Raw genomic sequence first — 20729 nt, 5'->3', positions numbered from 1 at the left:
CATTTATTTTGAATTACTCAAAACTTTTGTTGCAGTGATATGAAATGTTAATTTTCTTAAACGAGAATATTTTCAAGATGTCAGGACTTCCAATAAGACACTGTTACATTTTTATTTCAATTTCTATATATTAAAATCTAAATAAAGGATCTCTTGAAAGAAAGTTTAATGAACTTAGAATTTCTAAAGATATTTGCTTACTGGCTCCTTAAAGTGTTTCTCTCTTTTTCTTTTTCTTCTTAAATATTTTTTCATTGTATCACTCTTATAAGTGTGATTTCAAGTTTAGCATAACGAACGAAACCCAGGCAAACACAAGCCCAGCATGGCAAATGGAAAGCATAAAGTGAAACTTTTTTAGCTTGCTGAATCCATAGAGCGATGGTTAGCAAAACCGAAAAAACACCTGCCCCTAACATAACATACACATACAGATACATAAATCCATCACTACCATAAACAACTTGATATTCAACTAAACTCGAAAACAAAATACAAACATACATACATATATGAATTTCATACATGTCCTGTGTATAAAGGTGTATGTTATAAAACAAAATTTATACTTGGCAAATATTGAAATGTCTGTCATATTTTAATTGTTTTTGTTGTGTTATTATATACTGGGATATAAACTAAAGGCGTATCTAATTTTTGTTTATATTTTATAAAAAAAAATAAATTTTAATAAACAATGAAAAATATAAAAGTAATACATACTTGTTTGGCTTTGGGTTCCTGTAAAGAAAATAAAAAAAAAATAAAAAATTAGAATTACTTTTCTTATAAAAAAACATAGAAATTAGTATAAAAATATATTTTCCAATTAATTAAAAATATAAATAAATATAAATGTGGATTTTCCTCAAGTAAGAGAAATGGGCCGATTTATGCATTAAAAGGCCTTTTATTTTTTTCAAAAAAGTAGAAATTATGACATTTAAAACTTAAAAGGAAAAAAGAAAACGCATAATAAAGTTATCCAACAAAAACAAAAAATGAGAAGTTAAATTTTCCATTTAATAAGCGGATTTGCAAAACAAAACATAAACAGAATATGCTACTTACATGTTATGCCATTAACATTATGATGTACCTATCTACCGCATATGAAATCTTATATTTTTTTCCGTTACAATGTGTATGTAGGTAGGCACATACTTAAAACAAACACACACTCACACATACATTCACACACATCTACTCTCACCTGTAATAATATTTATCTACAAGTCCTGAACATTGCATTGCAAGGACAATGGTATACAAGTCACAGCGACACACACACACATCTGTACACCAAACTCCTAGTCTTGTTTAAAGTTGATAACTCAATATGAAGCTGTGCATAAGCATTTCCAAGCCTATGCTTGTTGTTGCTATTGCTATGTTTTTTCCAGGCAAACGTAATGCTTGGGCAATACAAGTATGGTTATTATGCTTCAGCTAGAATACACTTTTATTCTCATCATACGGTGGTAGCAGTAGTAGTAGTGCCATGCTACCAGTTTCAAGTTGAAAAGCAAAAGCCCTCCTTCCTCGTCCCCGAAATTCCTGTTTCACCATATTCTATATTATAGGGAAATGGCAACCTTACAAAAAGAGATCGGGGTGGGTAATGGAGTCATATTTTACTACATACTACGATTACTACTATGAACGTTGTTGCTGTTGTTGTTGTCGTTCTTGCTGCCAAAGAACTAGGACCATGTGCAATTTGCATTGCAATGCGAAAAAAAAACACATGGAACGTAGAGCGTATCCCAAACAAGGAGCCAAACATCCTTGCGTTTTTCTGTGTGTGAGTGTGTATTAGGGAATACTTTCATCTAGCATTACGGCGACGACTAACTACCCTACCAACCGAACATACATATGTGTATGTATGTGCATATGTACATACTACTATGCAAACACTTTATTTCATTTCGACAGCAACAACATCACATCCACGAAGCATACACATGAAATGTAATATAAAGAAGCAAACCAAAAAAGCGTCGAGAAGAAAAAGAAAAAAAAAATAAACTGAAAACATCCTGATGATGTTTATTGTCAGTAGTATTCATAAGGCCTGGATACCATGGATAGATGGATGACTGGATAGTAAGGTATTCTAGAAACGCACACACAAACACATTCCCTGTGTCTTGTATTATATTCCTGCTCACAACCGTACATATGAAGGAATAATATTAAGTGCATTGCTCCTTCAAAACTGTCGTTCGTGACATACTGCACTCTCCTCCAATTCCTTGTTCACATTTATCGTCATGGTCCTTTATATGAAGAGGATTAAAAAAAACGTGTAAAAATTATTATGCACTCCAAAAAGAAGAAGAAGAGGAGAAAAACAACACAAGGAATGAAAGCAAAACACAAAAAAGCGAAAATGAAATAACAACAAATTGGGAAAAAGGAAACCTAAACAGAATTTAAAAGTAAAAGAAATGTCATTGCATTGGTTTTATAAGTATTTGTTGTTGTGGGTATATTGTATTGAATTTTTTGTTTTTGTAAAATATTGACACAAAATGTTTTTTTTTTAATTTGAAATAGGCATTAAAAAATTAAAAAAAATAATAAGATATTTTGAAAATCTTACATTTTCCCCTTAGACATAATAAATTACATTCTTGATCAGAACAAATGCTAATGTCTATATGCGAAATTTGATCAAAATAAAAAATTTGCGACGCAACTGTAAAATATAGGTTCACGTTTGACAAATCCCCCATGTAACGGCCCACCTCCTTAATTAACATTCCGAAATTTTAGTGTCAAAAATTGTCAATTTCGGTATGTTAAGAACCTAGCCCAAAAAGTTCTGGCAGAACTCTACCATGAGCCTATTTTTAGGTATTTTGAATGCCTACATTATGTTGAAGGATATGAACATTTCCGCTCGGTTGAACCTAACGTCTATTCAGGTTTTTCTTTAAAAAAATAACTTCCAAGACCTCCAGTATCATTTGTTAACAACTTACTGCTCCTCTCATGCTCTACGACAAAACTAACAAAACACATTTCAATGTCTTCAATCTACATTAATTTAGATTTTTTCCTAATTTGCCTTGCCTTACATAGAAACCAAACTCAAACTAACATGTCCTGAATTTGTGTGCCTGCCTGCTGCCGGCTTTTGAAAGCCATTTGCACCAGAAAAAAAACAAAACTCCTTCTTAATTGCTACTATTAAGCTATTTAACCAGTTTGCCAATGTTTTAGCTTGCCAATTTTTGTATTTTGCATTTCCATTTCAAAGGAAGGGTAACGAAAGGAATAACTACTACTGCAGCTAGTTTTTAACATACTTTTGATCTCGTTGTTGTTGCTGTTGTTGTTGGTTTGCTTGTTTTGTACGAGTGCACAGGACAAATCCATATCCATTCGGCAAAGCAATTTTGCACAGCAAAAAAATTCCCAGCATCGTCAATCGTAAAACCATACAACAGGCAACGGAGAAAATCAGATCAGAGGCGTGTACAGGTACACTCGGTGGACAGGTTTTGGGTAAAGCGCGCTATTGGGATTTCCTGTATCCTTGTTATGTTTTTTTGTATTTTTTGTTATTCATTTAACCTGAGACACAAAGCATTGTGTGGCGGATTTGTGCCGGTTTTTGTTTTGTGCAATTGCTTTAAAAAATGTTATTATCCTTCTACATACATGTGCATTTTCACATGCACACACACACAGACACACGCACGTTCGTACGTCTATACAAAGAGCGAAAGAGCTCAAAAACCCAACTCAACAACCACCTGGACGGACAGATATTCATATGGAATGTTTTATTACATTTTGCATCTGCTCTGGGTTTTTTCCTCCACTGATGATGATGCTGCTGCTGTGACTGTTCCTGCTGATGATACTGCGCTGCTGGTGCAACGTTAAGCCTTGTTTTTGTAAAAGAACGCGCAATTCGCGATTTTTTGTTGTTGTTTTATTTGTCAGGATTTATTATTTGATTATCACGTCTTTCACATCTGCATTTGGTGGATTTGGTTGTAGCCAAATCTCCAGCTCCATATGTACCGCAGCAGCACTACCACTAGTAAGACAATAACCCCATTACGTGCCATAATTTTTGTGCTGTTGTTCTCGTTTTTTCGTTTTTTTTTTGTTCATCGCTCTTTCGTTGTGCAATTTTATGCAATTCCACTTTCCAAACTGATGCCACACATAAAACGTTTCCCCCACCAGAGCTGGTTGGCTGATCCTTGCTCCGTGTTATGAAAGCCAGGAGATGGCAGCAGCAATACAATGACAATTTAAGCGGAGTGAAATGCATAAATATTCACTTGGCATTGTACCATGCCTAGCAGCAGACAGTTGTCATATTTGTTGGCCAATGCCGTCCGAGCCGCACCCAAAATGCAAATAGGTTCGTTCGCCAGCTTGCTTGCATGCGGTTGATTTTCTGTGTCTCCTCTTTTGCATGCAGTTTTTTTTTTTTTTGTTGTAGTTGTTTGCATTTTTATTACATATTTTTTGCATTCCCACCTTTGTCAATTAATTTTTAATTACATTGGAACATTTAAATAAAACATTAATTTGGGGACGAAATGATGAATACAATAATGGAGGGGATGGATATTGACCAACTCGCAATGCAAATAGGACAAAAACACCGAACCGAACTGAATTGAAGTCGAATTGTTAGAGCCGGGGTTTTTTCAGCTAGGCCCATTGAAACCCATTTGAAATTGTGAATTAATCCCCAAGCCGTGCTTTGATTGCTGTTGTATGCCCTGACATTTTTCCATTAACAAGGACGCTAAGGACAGTCAGTCATACACACGTTTTATTTAATATAGGGATGTGGTAACTCATCAATGTTATGGGTGTGTGTGTGTGTGAGTGTAGTGCGTGCATGTGTTCTATTGACGACCATTGTTAGTCCCACCTATTGAAATTTAATCTTTTGTAATATGCCACGATCACGTTTTGTAGGCGACACACTCTATCCTCGTATATAAATTAAATTGATAGCAATTATTTTAATGGCAAATGTGGAATATTCAAAAAACAAGACAACAAAAATAAAATAAAACGAGTCAATACACATGAGCAATCACCCTCTATGCGGATTATGGAATTGCATCATGAAATGCAGATAAATGAAATGTGTAATTTTTCTTCTTTTTTAAAGGGTCAATATGTATGTATGCATGTATTGGTGATATATTGGATATACGCAACAAATGCATATTAAACAGATAATTGGAATTTAAATATTGTGGCAAATGGGAAATTTGGAAAAATGTTTGAAAGAAAACAGAAAATAAATAGATATTATTTTTTTAAAAAAGAGAATTTTGGTAAGGTGTTTTTACAGAAATGTGAATTTAAGGAAAACCCATTTTTCTTACATTTTTAAATCTTTTGTAATAAAATATGAATAAAAGTCTAAAAAAGATGTCATATTTTTATTTTATTACAGGCATTTAATATGGTTTTATAAAGTAGCTAAAGTCAGGATAAATATTTTTTTTGAGTTATATAAATCTATGCATTTTTTAAACGCATTTTGAAAATGTTTCTTAAAAAATACATGGCTAAATTCGCTTCTTGTTTTAAAATATCTAAACATTGAAAAACAATATATAAACAACTACAAATGACAACTAGTTCCTTGACCCCAATACATACGCTACACCATGTCATTAACCTCAATTTGTATCATCTTCAGGTTAACCTGAAGTTTTTTTGTTTTGTTTTGTAAACAACATTTTCCGCTTCATTCATAAAAAAGCTCGTTTCAAAAAAATATCTTCACTACAATCAGAAATAAAACATCTGCAGTTTTCAAAACCAACTACAACAACCATCACTATACGAATGTTGATAAGCCAAGGAAAACCAAAAAACCCTTTCTTCCTTTAGCACAAACGGCCAGGCATATTGAATAACGATCAAAATGTAAAGGCCATAAATAAAATAACCTTAAACGATAAACAATACTCGCGGTCTCTCACACATTGCCAGGTCTAAAACGAATCAAGTGAAGCGAATAAAGCAAAGGGAATTGGACGAAGGAAAGGAGCAAAAATTGGCGTTCAATGATCCATAAAGAATGACATATACGAGGTATTGCTAAGGGGCCAATCAAGAGGAAGAAAAAAAAACAAAATTATTAAAAAAGACAATATTGAAAAATTACTACTAATTGTCATAAATAATAAATTTAGGCGACACAAAGTATATAAATTATAAAAATTCAGGGAACAACCATATGCAACAAAAATTTTCACCAAGGTCTAAAGGTATAACCATCAAGCATAACAAATATTTAATTTAGCTCTAAGATTGCAGTAAAACAGGGAATATGAGAACGTTGTAATTGTTAATTGTTTTTAGGCACATATCAAATATTTTTTTGAAAATCCGCCTCAAACATACAAAAATGTCTTATTACAATTTCAAGTGAAGATATAGCCGTTTTATTGTTTTTGAACCAAGAGTACTTCCCAAACTTTAAACGAGTTTTTTCCCCGAAACAATATTTTTACGAATGGCGGGCACGATAACTCAAAAACTATAAATACAATCGGTTCAAATCAAGTCCAGAATAACGTGTTAAATTCTAGATCTGCACAACCACCGTATGTACTACAATAAATTCAATCTGTCAAAAACTTCTTTATTTCCGAACTTGGGTTTTCACCGAAAATAGGTGATTCTACAAAAAATAATTTTCTTGGCGTACCTTTTTGCTAATTTTCGAGCGAAGTAAATATCTTAGATCATACAAGATTCAGATATGTAGTATTTTTATTTGCGTTGTAATTTAGGGATTCGGTTATTCCAGTGATCGGAAAACATGCCCGTAGTCGCAAAGAAGGACTTTCTTTTAATTACAAAAATCAACAACAAATGTCAATTTATTGTTGATTTTTGGCCGTTTGAAACTAATCGAAATTTGAAATCAAGAATAGGTGGGCTCCCCTTAAAGTAAACCTAAACCGTTGTTTCCAAGTTTTAAAATTTTTCGCACGGCAATGGTCTGGCTACTTCAAACAATTTGGCATGTAAATCGAAGGTGGATTACCATCGAATATCAAAGTAGTTTTTGAATCCCTACAAATCGTTTACTAGTGGAGAAAATGGTCGAAAAATGTATGTCCTAGTTTAAAGCTTGGCCGCAGATATGTCATGTTTTCCGGATTTATATCTATTAACCAAGGATACAGTTTAATCTCAACAAATGAAGGTATTGATGCGAAAGTTTTGGACTAATTTTCTGTTTTTGTAAAATTTAATTTCAGACCAATATTCCAAAATAGGAAAGTCTAGCTCCGAACATTAGGTTTTTAATTTATATTACAGGATACATATATATTAAAAATATATTTTTCGCAAAATAATGTTTTAAATTGTTGCATAGCACGGGCTGATTCAAGAAGAAACACCAAAACTACTAAATTAGTTATTTTTTAGAAGCTTCAGGATTTCTTTAACCAGTTGTTTAAAATTGCCAATTCCATTGAATATATGCTAAATAAATCCTAATAAAATAGTTTAACCCGGTAAAAAGTTCTAATGCAAATGCCGTTGTAGATCTCATAAAAATCGTAACCACATTTTAAGTAATTCAATAATCATTTAATTGGTAATCATACAAATCTTCGATATATGTAGCAACTACATATTCTATTTTTAGAATAGGTCATATAATTTTACAAAATATGCTAATCTTTCATGTGATGTCTGTCACCCAAATGGTAGATTAATAAAAACGCAGCAATTCACAAAAACAAAAATTCCCAAGCTAGTGGTGTAATGTTGCCATATTTCTTAGTTATTTCAAATATGTGTGTTTATTTGTTGCTTTATTGTGGCTCTTTGCCGCCGCTTTTACAAAAACAAAACTAAAAACAAATGATATTGACATTGTCTTCGTTGTTGTTGTTCGTGTTGTATAGGTTATTTGCCTGGTTTTAAGTCCATTTGAACTACCAGCTGTCTCCTGTTTTTTTTTTGTTAATATCACTTCAAAGCAGCAACAACAACAATGTTTGCATCTGTATGTTCGCACTATGTGTATGCGAGTGTGTGTGTGTGTGTGTGTGAAATGTTATCCATGGCCATTGTTGTTGTTGGCAATACTAACTGACATACCAAATATGTATTCTTTCCGTTTTCCATTTCAAAGCAACCAACAAATGGAATGCGTTCATGTGTGTGTGTCTGTCTGCCTGGCTGGCTGTCAGTGTGTAAATGTTTGGTCGTTATCGTCATTGAAGGTTTCTGCTGTGTGCGTCTTTGTTGTTGTTGGCGTTGTCATTGCCATCGTTAGTGTTGTTGTTGTTGCTGTTACTTTGATCGCACATTTCATTTTGAAGTATTTTTTTTTGTTTTGTTATGGCTGAACATCTGCTCAATGATTTCCTTTTTGCCTTTACATGTCCATGTGTGTGTGCACATTGCTAACTGTGTCTGTTTGCTTGTGTGTGATATTTTTATGTGAATTCCTCTGGCTTGCTCTCTATCTGTTTCTTCGTTATCTCTAGCTATAGTGTTTGTTGTTGTTTTTTTTGCTCTTGCAGCCAAGCCAAATGTGTTGTTAACTTTGTTTGTTGTTTTGCTCTTTGCCGCTGGTTTTTCGTCATTTCGTTTCTTTTGCCATACTCTCTTCATGAGAATTTCAAACAATAACCTCTAATGTATGGGGTGGGCTGCTAATCAACAAGAGTTTACAATTCTCAGAATAAATGTAGACCAAGCATTGTTTTTGTTGCTGTTGTCGATCGCAGGGCTTATGACAGTTGCAAATATGTTCATGATGTTTTTTTGCAAATGTGTAGTATCAATCATTAAAATAATTTTTACAGTTAATATGCAAAAAGTGTGGAATTGAGGGAATACATGGAGCCCCAGAATCCTTGTCCAGTAATATTATCAAAAACTACTCCCTAACACCTGCGAAAGACCCATCATTGTCATTTCAAATTAAAAAAAAAACTCATCATTCACAAAAATACGAATTTAATTGTTGTTGTTTTTAAATAATGCATTTTGAACACCATTTTGAATGACTTGCGTGATCACGGCTCCTGGTCTCCTACTTCATCAAAAATTTATTTATAGCTTATTTTGTTGTTTCCAAACTAGATGAAAGCTTAAATTATAAGTTGCACTCATCCTGTATGGATGGCTTGGTTATAAAAAACAAAACAAAAAGCAAAAACAAATTCAAAAAAAAAGAACTTGTTTTAGTCCAAAGAATCAACGTAATACGATCTTCATTCATTTTCTTTCATGTGGTCTCACTGCTACTGCCTGTCTTTGCTGTCCTGATTATTTCTTGATTTTGTCGCTGTTGTTGCTGTTTCCTTCCTTTTTTGAGTTTTCTGTTTTTTCCTTCATTGCTTCCAACTGATGCTGACAATTATAATTAATGTCACTTGCTTAAACAAATTACAAACGGAAATGCATCCATACTGTCATAAGAGGGAAGGGGAGACGGCACAGAGAGAGCAAGAAACAAACACAAAGGGAATACAGGATGGAGCCAAGTAGACCTTCAAAGATATTCGATAATGAAGAACAGTGGAGCAAATGACATACTTATGAGGATACCCAGAGGATTATGTTTCCTGTATTTAACATTACAAAAATATGTTAGGATTTGAAATACAATTCTAGGGATATTGTTAATGGCATTCGATGTAAAAATCGAGGTCAATCTTAAAGTTCGTAGTATTTTAAGACTTAAAGGATCAGAAAATGTATTGAAATAATTTCGTTGTTGTTGGTTTTTGTAATTAAAAAAGCCCATATTTTCAACGGAAAGCAGGATTTCTGGTCACTGGAACATTTGAACCTTAATCATCTAGCGGAATTCGCAAGACTACATAGCGGGTTCTGATATGACCTAGGATTATTAACTTCACACAGAAATTGACGAATGAGGGACGGTCGTCTATTTTAAATTACAAATTTTTAAAATTTGAAACCGATTTGAATTTTAAAGGGATTTTCATGAATTAGGATAGGTTTTTGAAACTGCAAAGTTAAATAATTGTTTTATGAAGACTGTTTGTAGGATTGAGAATTATAGCTCAATACACTAAAGCTAAATTTTCGCCAATTTGTATATGCCTTTCTAAAAATTTAATTTTTTGAAATCCATAAAATAATTCTCAAAGGTCATGCTTCAATTACCAAAAGTATTTAATTTAATATTGGATTGGCGTAAATGCCTTCTTCATAAAAACTTTAATATTTTGTTTTCCTTTGCTCAAAGGATTTCATTACCACTGTTGCTTTGAATAAACGGAAACTAAAGGTACCAGCACCATGCGACTCAGGTTCTCAGGTGGTATTACATCGTTTTTTTATTTTTGCTGTTGCATTTTTCGCTAAATGCAATTTAAAGATTTAAGCAAAGGATGCTTGCAAGTACGATTTGTTGTTGTTGTAATTTTAGTTTTTCTCTCACAAAGTAAAAAAACGCAGCTACTAATTGCACAGCATCAGCTGTACTTTTTTGTAAAGTTTTTTTTTATAATTTTCTGTTTTTTTCTTTTGGTCTGTCATTTTGTGGAGCCCGCGCAGTAAGACAAAGGGCAGGAGGCAGGGAGCGTGGAAGTTGTTGTAATTTACACAGACATTATTTAGGTTATTCAACGGGCTAAAACGTGTTTAATGTAATAAAAGCATGTGTACACCAAACATGCAACACATGTTCATTTGTTCTCTTCCTTGGCTGCTGGTGCAAAGGAATCTGGTTGAAACTGAAAAAAGCAAAGAAAAAACACAAAAAAATACAGGACGGCATAGCTGACAGATCGCGCCAAGAAAATAATCGACAACAACAAAAAAAGGAACCAAGCAAACCGTAGAGACATCAATTAAATCAGCGATGCCAAAGCGAATGTGAAATACAAAAACAAAGAGCGACAATAAAATAAGCAATCTTTAAAAGATGATGACCAGATAGATGGGCCGATGGAAGGACGGATGGATGGACGTACGGACGGACAAGCGAATCACCAAAAACATCTGTTGTTTGTTCGGCATGACCAGTGGAACAAAACCAAAAAAACTGCTGCAGCCAGTCATTCATTCGTATCAAATACTCGCAAAACGCGTTTTTATACGCACATTCACATGAAATTGACATAAATCCTTAAGTGTACAACAACTACAACACAAACAAGGAGCTCAAACGAAAAAAAAGAAATCTCACACTACTTGGTCCATGGAAAGACATCAAGGGTTCTTGCTCTCTTCGTAATATGAGAAACACACAAAGGCTACGTCCACCAGCCAGTCAGCCCATCATCATCAACAACAAAAAATACAAACGGGTTTTTTGTTGCCTCGATCGGACAGGTTGTTTTGCCTCATTATGTTGGCCATTTGGGGGCCGATTCAATAAAAAAAACACACACATACGCACGCAAAATTTTCATGAATGAATTTGTGGATTTTGCCACTTACCTTTTTCTCGGTGAGTTTCTCGCAGCGTCGTTGTTTGCAGATTTGATGACTTTTGTCGTTGCGACATGGCGCACAATCGCCGCAGTTATCCTTACGCTGACACCCGATACATTCGCCACATCGTTTGCGTTTCTTTTTCGACTGGAAAATGTTAGAAGACATCTATAAGAATGTTGATCGTGTTATGATCGTTGGCCTTTGGAATTATGCCATTCAATGGGAGGGTGGTAGTGGAGGAACTGACGTCGAGCATTCCGTTTATACAGTAATTAATTAGATGTGACTTCCATTTTCAAAATTTCAAACTCCTTTTCATTTCCTCCACTCCTCACTCCTTCCATGAATATCTCTAAACAAATTTCATTCGCAACTTACTTGTTTTTCACCGGCTCCGTCATTGCTATCACTGACACCCATACAGCTAATGGGACTCTTAAAGTTCGCAGTACTCGAGACAGCATCAACTTGGCCGGGATTGCTGGGGTCCACATCCATGGCACTAGCCTCGGACTCGGCACTGGACTCCAGCGAGTTGGCCCGATTTTTCCGTCGTTCTTTTTTACGCGCATCCACTCTGGCCACTGGCGAATTTAGAACTTTATCCGTTTTAATGGGCGTGGTGGTGGAGGGCGTCGGCGTATGGGGTTGGGTTGTGTGCGGAGTATGAGATCCAGTACTGGTGTGGGAAGAATGCGGCGTATGATACCCGGCAGCTGTGCTGCCACCGCCACCTACGCCATGATTAGAAATATCCATCATTGAAGAACTACTGGCCCCATCGTATGACGGTGTGGGCGTATGCATGCCCATGGGCGTGCCCAGGGTATTTGGTGTATTTGATGTGGGCACACTCAACAGTGAGCCATTCGAATTTGTGTTGAGATCAAATGCCGACAGCGAATTGTCCTTCTTGGCACCTCCAAAAGTGGTGCTGGTGGTGGACGACGATGAGGATTGCAGTGAGGGCGGTACCAGGGAATTGGGTGTGGGGGGAGCATAAGACGGTGTCAATGGTTGATATAACAATGGATCTGTATAGCCGCTAGTACTGGGTGGCAATGCTGCCGGTACCAGAGGATAGGTTGCGGCTCTGTGGTGCGGATGAAAAGCATTGGGCGGCACTGGCGGAGGCGGCGCCCCCAATGGCGCAAATCCACTAGAGGGCGGTGTTATACTCGTTTGCAGACTAGCCAACTGGGTTAGGGGCGAGCCCACGCTCACCATGCCCGGTGAACTTACTGATATACTGGCCGGTGACATGGCCACTGTTTGTAGAGAGTTCAATGAGGGATTTGTGGGCGCCGACGCAGCTGCAGCCGCTGCTGCTGCCGAGGCTGAGTTTGGCGGCGGTATTGGTGTACCGTCGGCCATTAGTTCATTAAAGCCATAAAACTGACTTGAGAAGGAGGGCAATTTTGAAAATGGCTCAAAGCCACTCTTTGGTTGTTGCGTCGCAGCTGATGCTGGCGGATTGGAATTGGAGTTGGAATTTGAATCTTTGGACTCCATTTCCCAAGGTCTGGTATAGTTGTTTGATCCGTTTGTTTGAGAGCTTACTGAATCATTGGTGTTGTTGTTATTATTGCTGGTCGTATTTGTGTTGTTGTTGCTGTTGCTGCTACTGTTGCCGTTGTTGTTTGTATTGTTGTTATCACCTGTTGTACCATTTGACGTTTGAGAAGTTGTTGTTGACACATTGTTGTTGCTGGTGCTGTTATTATTTGTGGTACTTGTGGGCGTAGAGGACTGCAAGGGCTGTTGTTGCTGCTGACTGGCGGTTGTTTCACTGGCTGTTTGTTGTTGTTGTGACTGAGGCTGCTGTTGACTGGGTGGTGGTTGCCTAGCATAATAGTCCCAGTGTTGCTGCTGACCCTGTTGGTGATATTGTTGATGCTGGTGGGGGTGGTACAACGATTGCGAATGCTGCTGTTGTGTTGTTGCCGGGTAATGTTGATATTGTTGATGGTGTGGGGGGACGAATGCTGTAGTTGTGGGTGTTTGATAGGCGTGGGCCGTGTAATGGTGACTCAAACTACTCAAGTGTTGCAGATGTGAGTTGTGCAAGTGTGGACTGGCAAGCGCTGACGACGATGACAACTGATGATGTTGTTGTAGGTGGTGATGTTGTTGTTGGCTAGATGCAGAATGTTGCTGGTGCTGTTGTTGCTGCTGATTTTGCTGGCTATGATGATGCAAAGAGTGTGCAGACGTTTCTTGTGGACCGCCGCTTGTTTGTGCCACTACTGTTGACGCCATTTAAACGTATCCTGTTGCATGGCCGTTTCTCAAGTGCCTTGACAGGATCGGTGAACAAATAAAAAAGTTCAGTTGTCTGTGCGAGAGTCCAACAGTATGTGTTGCTCTCGTTCGTGTAAAACTAGTAGCTCAATGAAAAGTGTAGTTGGGGTATGTGTGTGTGTGTATCCTTCGTTAAATATTTATGTGAGATTATTCCTTATCCGTTTTTATTTGTTTGGCAAAATAAAAGTTGTATCAAAGAGATGCTATTTGTTGTTGTTGATGTTTTTGTTAATTTGAATCTGTATGAAATTTGTACCTTAACTTTTGTGCTTTAGTTTTGTTTGTTTTTTGTTGGGGGGTAAGAGGTTGCAAAAATTTGTGATTACTCTGTTTTCGTTTCTTCTTCGTCTTTGTTTTATAAAATATTTGTACACTTGTTTTTACACTTTTGAGGTAGTTTTTCAAAAAATGTTTGTTTATGTTGTTGTTTTTGTTGTTCAATATTTATTATTTGTTGCAGTTGTACAAAATCACTGGGTCCAGAGTTATGTTTGGGAAGGGCAATGGATTTGGCAACAATTTTTGTTTTGTTGTTTCTTCTCTTTCTTTTTTCTCACTTAAAATTCATGGGTTTTGTTTTTCTTTTTAACACTACAAGTCTAGAATTGTTTTTATTAATATTTGTTGTTGTACGTATTTCGTTTATATTTGTTTGTTCATTTGTTAATTTATTTTGTAATTGTTTGCGAAGAAATGTTAATTATTACTAATATTTTGTAACGCTCTGGCTGAATAATTATTAAATTGATTAATGATTGGAAAAAATTTGTATTTCTGTGCAGACTATATTTGCTTTTATTAATTTCAATATTCAATATTTGTATATATGTATGTATGTTATTATAAAAAAGAAGAACATTTGTTATTTTGTACTTTAAACTGTTTACAATGTTGCTGTCGTCAATATTTTGTTGGCTTGTTTTTCAAAATACTTTTTTTTTTGTTTTGTTTGTTTGGATATTGCATAAAATTTGTTGTTGATTATTTAATTTGATATTTTGGTTTTGTTTTGATTTTTCAAAAAATTTGTATGTTTTCAAATTGCATTTCAAAACTGCTTTAATATTATTAATCAGACTTTGTTATTTTGTAATGCTGCGTATTTTTTAATTTTGTTTTTCTTTAAAAATTCTATTTTGTTTTAACTATTGCTTTGCTAAATATTTTTATTTGTTTGAATTGGTATTTTGTACTTTTGTTTTTAGTAATTAATTTTTCTGCTCTCCGCCTTGTTGTTATTTTTGTTTTATAAAAATATATATTTTATTTTAGCTATAGAAGTATATATATTTTATGCATATATATTGTTTAGGTAAATTTTGTTTATTTAAACAATAATTTTTTGTTTTGTTTTTTTCTTTTGGGTGTAAATTTGTATTTGATTTTTTGTAATTATTTTATTTTGTTTTATTTTGTATTAATGTTGTGGCATTTGTATGTTTTGTTGGTTGGTTGGTTGCTTGATGTTGTTGTTGGTTAATAATATTTATTGCTTTAAATAATTTATGCACTGGTTTTGTCTTCCATTTTTTGTTTGTTGTTTTGTTTTGCTTGGAATTTTTAGATTATTTATTAAAATTGAATATTCTTAAAATTAATTGTTTTGTTTTTGGCTTTGTTAAACTGATGTTCAATGCAGTTTTTTGTTATTAAATTTGTATTCCATAAATTGGGGGTTCGTATTCCTTTAAATTTTCATTTATTTTTTGTTGGTATCTGTAAGAAAGAAAAATAGAAATTATTAAAAAATTTATAAAAATGCAAATAAACTAAATTATTACATATAAGACCGGAAAAGAAATTTCTTTCTTACGAAAGTCATTACATACCAAACTAACGTAAACAATTTTTCTTTTGTTTTCCACTTTAAAGTCTATTTAGTGTTGGGTATGTACGCCCGTACCAACGACAAAGGACTAACTTGTGTGCTACAATAACAGCATGTGCGTTTGCTCATATGGCTAAACAATTCTCTTTTTCCTTTATGCTCTCATTGGTAACTCTCCCCACACAGTCCCTTATGATCTCTCCCTCTCCCTTCAGCCAACTCGCCCAATTCAGTTCTGTGTTCTCTTTTCTCTCCGAATCATAAAAACCTACCACAATCTCTATTCCAATTTCTCTCTCTCTCTTTCGGCCTCTCCCTATTACAACAACATCAGGTAATTTCCCAAAGGACACCAGGCTGTATCAATATTCTTAGCAAAAAGTGAGAGTGAGGTGCAAGGATAGGTAGATGACACATGTCCTCAACAAAACACATTTTCCGGAGAAAACAATTCAAATATATGACCTGTTTCCGTACAAAAGTCGTAAAAGGATTAAGAATGCGAAAAATCCCATATTTGTTATAGTAAGACACATTTTATAGACTGCTATTTTTTAAGAAATCATATACAGTGGTGGTCACAGAATTAAAACATTTACTGTGGTAAACATTTTGTGATCAGCCCTCTATTCGTTGGAGGTATTTTTGAAATTTTTTTTAATTCAGAACACTTTGATATACTGCACTTAAAAGATTTAGTGTGAAAATAGAAAATTATTGCATGCAATTTTTCCATAAATAACTGTTTTTATGAAAATATATCGATTTTGAAGTGGCCATATAATTAAAACATTGTGTGATTTTTTACTTTACTGCATTTTTTGAAAATATTTTTTAAAAAGCTCTTTAATTAGTTAAATTATGTAAACGGAGCACTGATAGAATCATTTACAGATGAAAATATCTGAAAAAATCTGTAAAATCTATCAAAATTGCCAAAAGTTGGTACAGTACACCTAACATTCAGAAAACACCCTTATTATAGAAAATAAAGGTCCGAATGCACTAAAAATTGCTAGAATTAGTAAAAAACAATTAAAATTCTCAAAATGAATAAATATTTGAAATAAAAACTCAAAAAATGGGAATTAACCTAAAGGAACGATTCAATTTCAATAGCCTTTACTAAAGAAGGCCGGAATATTTTTGCAGTATGTGAGAAAATATCGATTGATATTGGTATTTATTATATCAAATCGATTGTTCGAGTAGTACAGAATATATTTCATCAAAAAATATATCAGTCACAACAGAACGAACAGAGATCAAGGCCTATGTTGACGAGTAAAGGTTTCTGGCACACAGCAGCATTTTTGATGTTCAACACAAGTCTTCAAATATTTGTCAAAGTGTAATTTTTTTCCTAATTTGTTACTAAAATAGATTAAGTGGAAGTTATTCTCTTCATAAAATATTATTTTGGAAAAATATTGTCATGTTCAATAGATTTTAAGGGTCAAGAGTTGGCCATCAATCATTCTGCTGTGTGCCAGAAATCTTTACTCGTCAACATAGGCGTTGATCTCTGTTCGTTCTGTTGTGACTGATATATTTTTTGATGAAATATATTCTGCACTACTCGAACAATCGATTTGATATAATAAAATGTTGTATCAATCGATATTTTCTCACATACTGCAAAAATATTCCGGCATTCTTTAGTAAAGGCTATTGAAATTGAATCGTACCTTTAGGTTAATTCCCATTTTTTGAGTTTTTATTTCAAATATTTATTCATTTTGAGAATTTTAATTGTTTTTTACTAATTCTAGCAATTTTTAGTGCATTCGGACCTTTATTTTCTATAATAAGGGTGTTTTCTGAATGTTAGGTGTACTGTACCAACTTTTGGCAATTTTGATAGATTTTACAGATTTTTTCAGATATTTTCATCTGTAAGTGATTCTATCAGTGCTCAGTTTACATAATTTAACTAAATTAAAGAGCATTTTTTAAAAATATTTAAAAAAATGCAGTAAAGTAAAAAATCACACAATGTTTTAATTATATGGCCACTTCAAAATCGATGTATTTTCATAAAAACCGTTATTTATGGAAAAATGCATGCAATAATTTTCGATTTTTGCACTAATTCTCTTAATTGCAGTATATCGAAGTGTTCTGAATTAAAAAAATTTCAAAAATACTTCAAACGAATCATCAAAAAATGTTTACCACAGTAAATGTTTTAATTCTGTGACCACCACTGTATATGGATAATAAAAAATAACAGTATACATGATTTTATACAATTTGAAGAAGATATTCGATATTGTATATTCTCCAATGTGAGCTAAAATGAGCCATTATTATTAGGATAAAGACTCTAAAGCGAGATTTTGTAATTATTGTGGCCACTTTCTAATTTTTACCTTCAAATAAATTTAAGTTGTTGTTGAATAAAAAATTATTAGCCCATGTTTTATTCCATGAATTCCAGAAACAAATATATTTTCTTAATATTTGTAATATCAATAAGAAGCATAAAATATGTTTACAACATGTATATTTTGAACCCACTGCCTACTGTATTGAATTACAGCCTCTCCAAATCGTCTCCCTTTTTGGAATTTATAGTTTTTGTGTGTATTTTTAAGTGGGTACTTATAAATGTGTGTTTCCATATGCTGCATATTTCAGGGAATATTAGGATAGAGAAGAAAGTAGAAACTGGACAACTTATTCAAGAAAGTAAAATCTAAATCAATAATAAATTTCTTGAAGGACTGCGATTTGAAATTTCGGCGATGTTCAAACGGCTGGCAAATAAACGTGGAATATATTTAAAACTTGTAACTTTGCATATACACTGGAGGCAAAAACTAAAGCAACTAATCTTGCAAAGTTAATAAATGCAATATAACTTTTTTTAATAATGATATCATTTTGGGTTTTCAGTTTTGAATCGGGTACTTCATTTGCTAAAAAAAAACAAAAATATTGATGCAAAATCTATTATGAAATCTGTATATGTATATATAAAATATTACGTGTATGTTCGGCATCGCTAAACTCGAAAACTACTACACAGATTTTGACCAAACTTTATGTACATGATATATGGGCGTGAGGAGTGTTTCTGCGTAATTTTAAGTTCGTCCGACAGATGGCACAATATTCTGCTTCAGTATTCGGTATTTGAACAATATGTCGAGTTATAAATCTGGGTCGAAATATAAATATGTCACGACTTTGCAACGGAACCAGATTTCCATTGAAAATAACATTTGAAGCTATTAAATAATAATTTATGGATAAGGGAATTGTCTCAATTTTTGCTTGGACAAAACTTAAGCAACTCTATAGTAAAAACAGATGAACTTTGAAATTGTAGTTATTTTTATCGTAATAATAACTACGTTTTTCAAATGGATTTTTTACAGTATTCCGATAGAACTGCCAATTACCAGTGATTGTGCAAATAATTTGTCACAGAAAATGATTTCGGAGGGATATTCCATGAATAAATCAGTGATTTCTCGAATTATAAGTTGGTATTATGCAACTATATCAGTAGTGTCAGTTCAAAAAGGAGGAAGGATGCAAAAGAACATCAGTTCGTACTGATCATCAAATTTTCATAGTAGTAAAATAATAACCATTTAAGAGTTCAACGGAATTTGTGAGACGGTTGTCGTTGGATACAACCTCAAGAACAGAGCGTGGACGAGTTATGTATGGTAGCATGCCTACATGCCCGGAAACTATGAAGAAAGTTCTTTTATTTCTGAAAAGAATCGGAAAGCCAGATTGCCTTTTGCGAAAGCTCATATTAATTGGATATCGAGTCAGTGGAGAAATATTATGCTCTCGGATGAATAAAAGTTAAATATTAAAGACTCAGAGATGAAAAAAATTGCCGTGAGAAAGTCCAAATATGAAAGGCTCATGCCACAGCATCACAAGGATACTGGGAAGCATGCAGGAGGATCAATAATGGCATTGGGCTGTTTTTCTTTTTATGTAGTTCGATATATTTACGAGATTTATGAAGTAACGAATCGGATTGTTTATACAAATGTGTTGGAAATCGCTATGTTTCCCTTCGCTAAAGAAAATATACCGCTGATTTGGGTGTTCTACAATAATCTTCGGTGGTCAAAAATCAGGGTTTTATAATGGCCAACACAATAATCAGATCTTTACCCTATAAAAAACCTTCGGAGTTTCATGGATAGCAAAATCATAAGAGTCTCACAAACAAGCAGACATAGCCTCTTGCCACAGTTTCAGGAGGCTATGTTCAGGTTCAAGGAATAGTATACCTAAGCATCATATTGGACATTTTATTGATTGAATGCCTCGTAAGTGTGCTGCCGTAATGAAAAATAATGGTTATGCCATCGACTACTAGCAAAGTTTGCTTATTTATAAGAAAAAATCAAAAAGTTGCTTTAGTTTTTACCAAACAACAATTTCGTAAATTTAGTTGTCCATAGGTTGGTACAAAACAAAGGTTCGGGGTCCCGGAACGGACCAGTAGGGTTCGGAGCAAGTATTCCGGATATAATGACGCTGCCATAACAAAAATAACGCACACAAACATGTATTTGTTGAGGTGGCAGCATTTGGTCGGAGGCCATATCCGAGTATCTGGACGGAATTGTTTTTGTTTTTTAGTTTGTGAACGAAAGCCATAGGGATATGGACAGATATAGGAAATTTTCGAAAATCTTTGGTGGCACAATTGCAATTTTCTGGATGATTATGAAATTACAACAAATAATGTTTCTCTGATCACTAGAAGTTACGATGGTTTTAGAATATTGAAATATGAATATTGAACATATGAACTCTTTTGAAAACTAGATTTGCGGCAAGTTCATTTATCATTAATGTACAGCATGACACCCCTGGCCAATATTACTCAATATACAAAATTCATCGTTAAAAAATATCCCAAAAAATCTGCAAAACACATGTAGGAAAAATAAGCAATTTCATAAAAAAACCTTTATGTGTGTGTCATAGGCTCAACGAAGAAGAGAGTGTGTGTATGTTATTACAAAAGAAGGAGAAGAAGAAAAAATAAAGTTCGAATTGAACATGTTTTAAATTTAAGTCCCTGTGCTTTATAACACGGAGTAAAACTGTGGCAGCAACTTAAAGTCACAGGTGTGCTTTGTAAATTCACTGACTATCCTTG

General features: G+C 34.1%; 1 protein-coding gene across 1 annotated transcript in view; it reads right to left on the bottom strand.

The window, feature by feature from the left end:
• Positions 1-13710, bottom strand: part of LOC133324937 (methylcytosine dioxygenase TET-like) — a 180871-nt gene extending 167161 nt beyond the window's left edge. The window contains exons 1-3 of the mRNA XM_061533760.1: positions 11830-13710; positions 11455-11616; positions 724-741 (exon numbers count right to left, since the gene is read on the bottom strand). Of these exons, the coding sequence (XP_061389744.1) occupies positions 724-741; positions 11455-11616; positions 11830-13710 (2061 nt within the window). The remainder of the gene's footprint in view (positions 1-723; positions 742-11454; positions 11617-11829) is intronic.
• Positions 13711-20729: the final 7019 nt, after the last annotated feature.

The sequence above is a fragment of the Musca vetustissima genome, unplaced genomic scaffold (genome assembly GCF_032173495.1).
Source record: "Musca vetustissima isolate MV318-11 ecotype Yass unplaced genomic scaffold, APGP_CSIRO_Mvet_v1 utg20894, whole genome shotgun sequence".
NCBI classification, from domain to species: domain Eukaryota; kingdom Metazoa; phylum Arthropoda; class Insecta; order Diptera; family Muscidae; genus Musca; species Musca vetustissima.
This window is presented reverse-complemented; position numbering and strand designations above follow the sequence as displayed.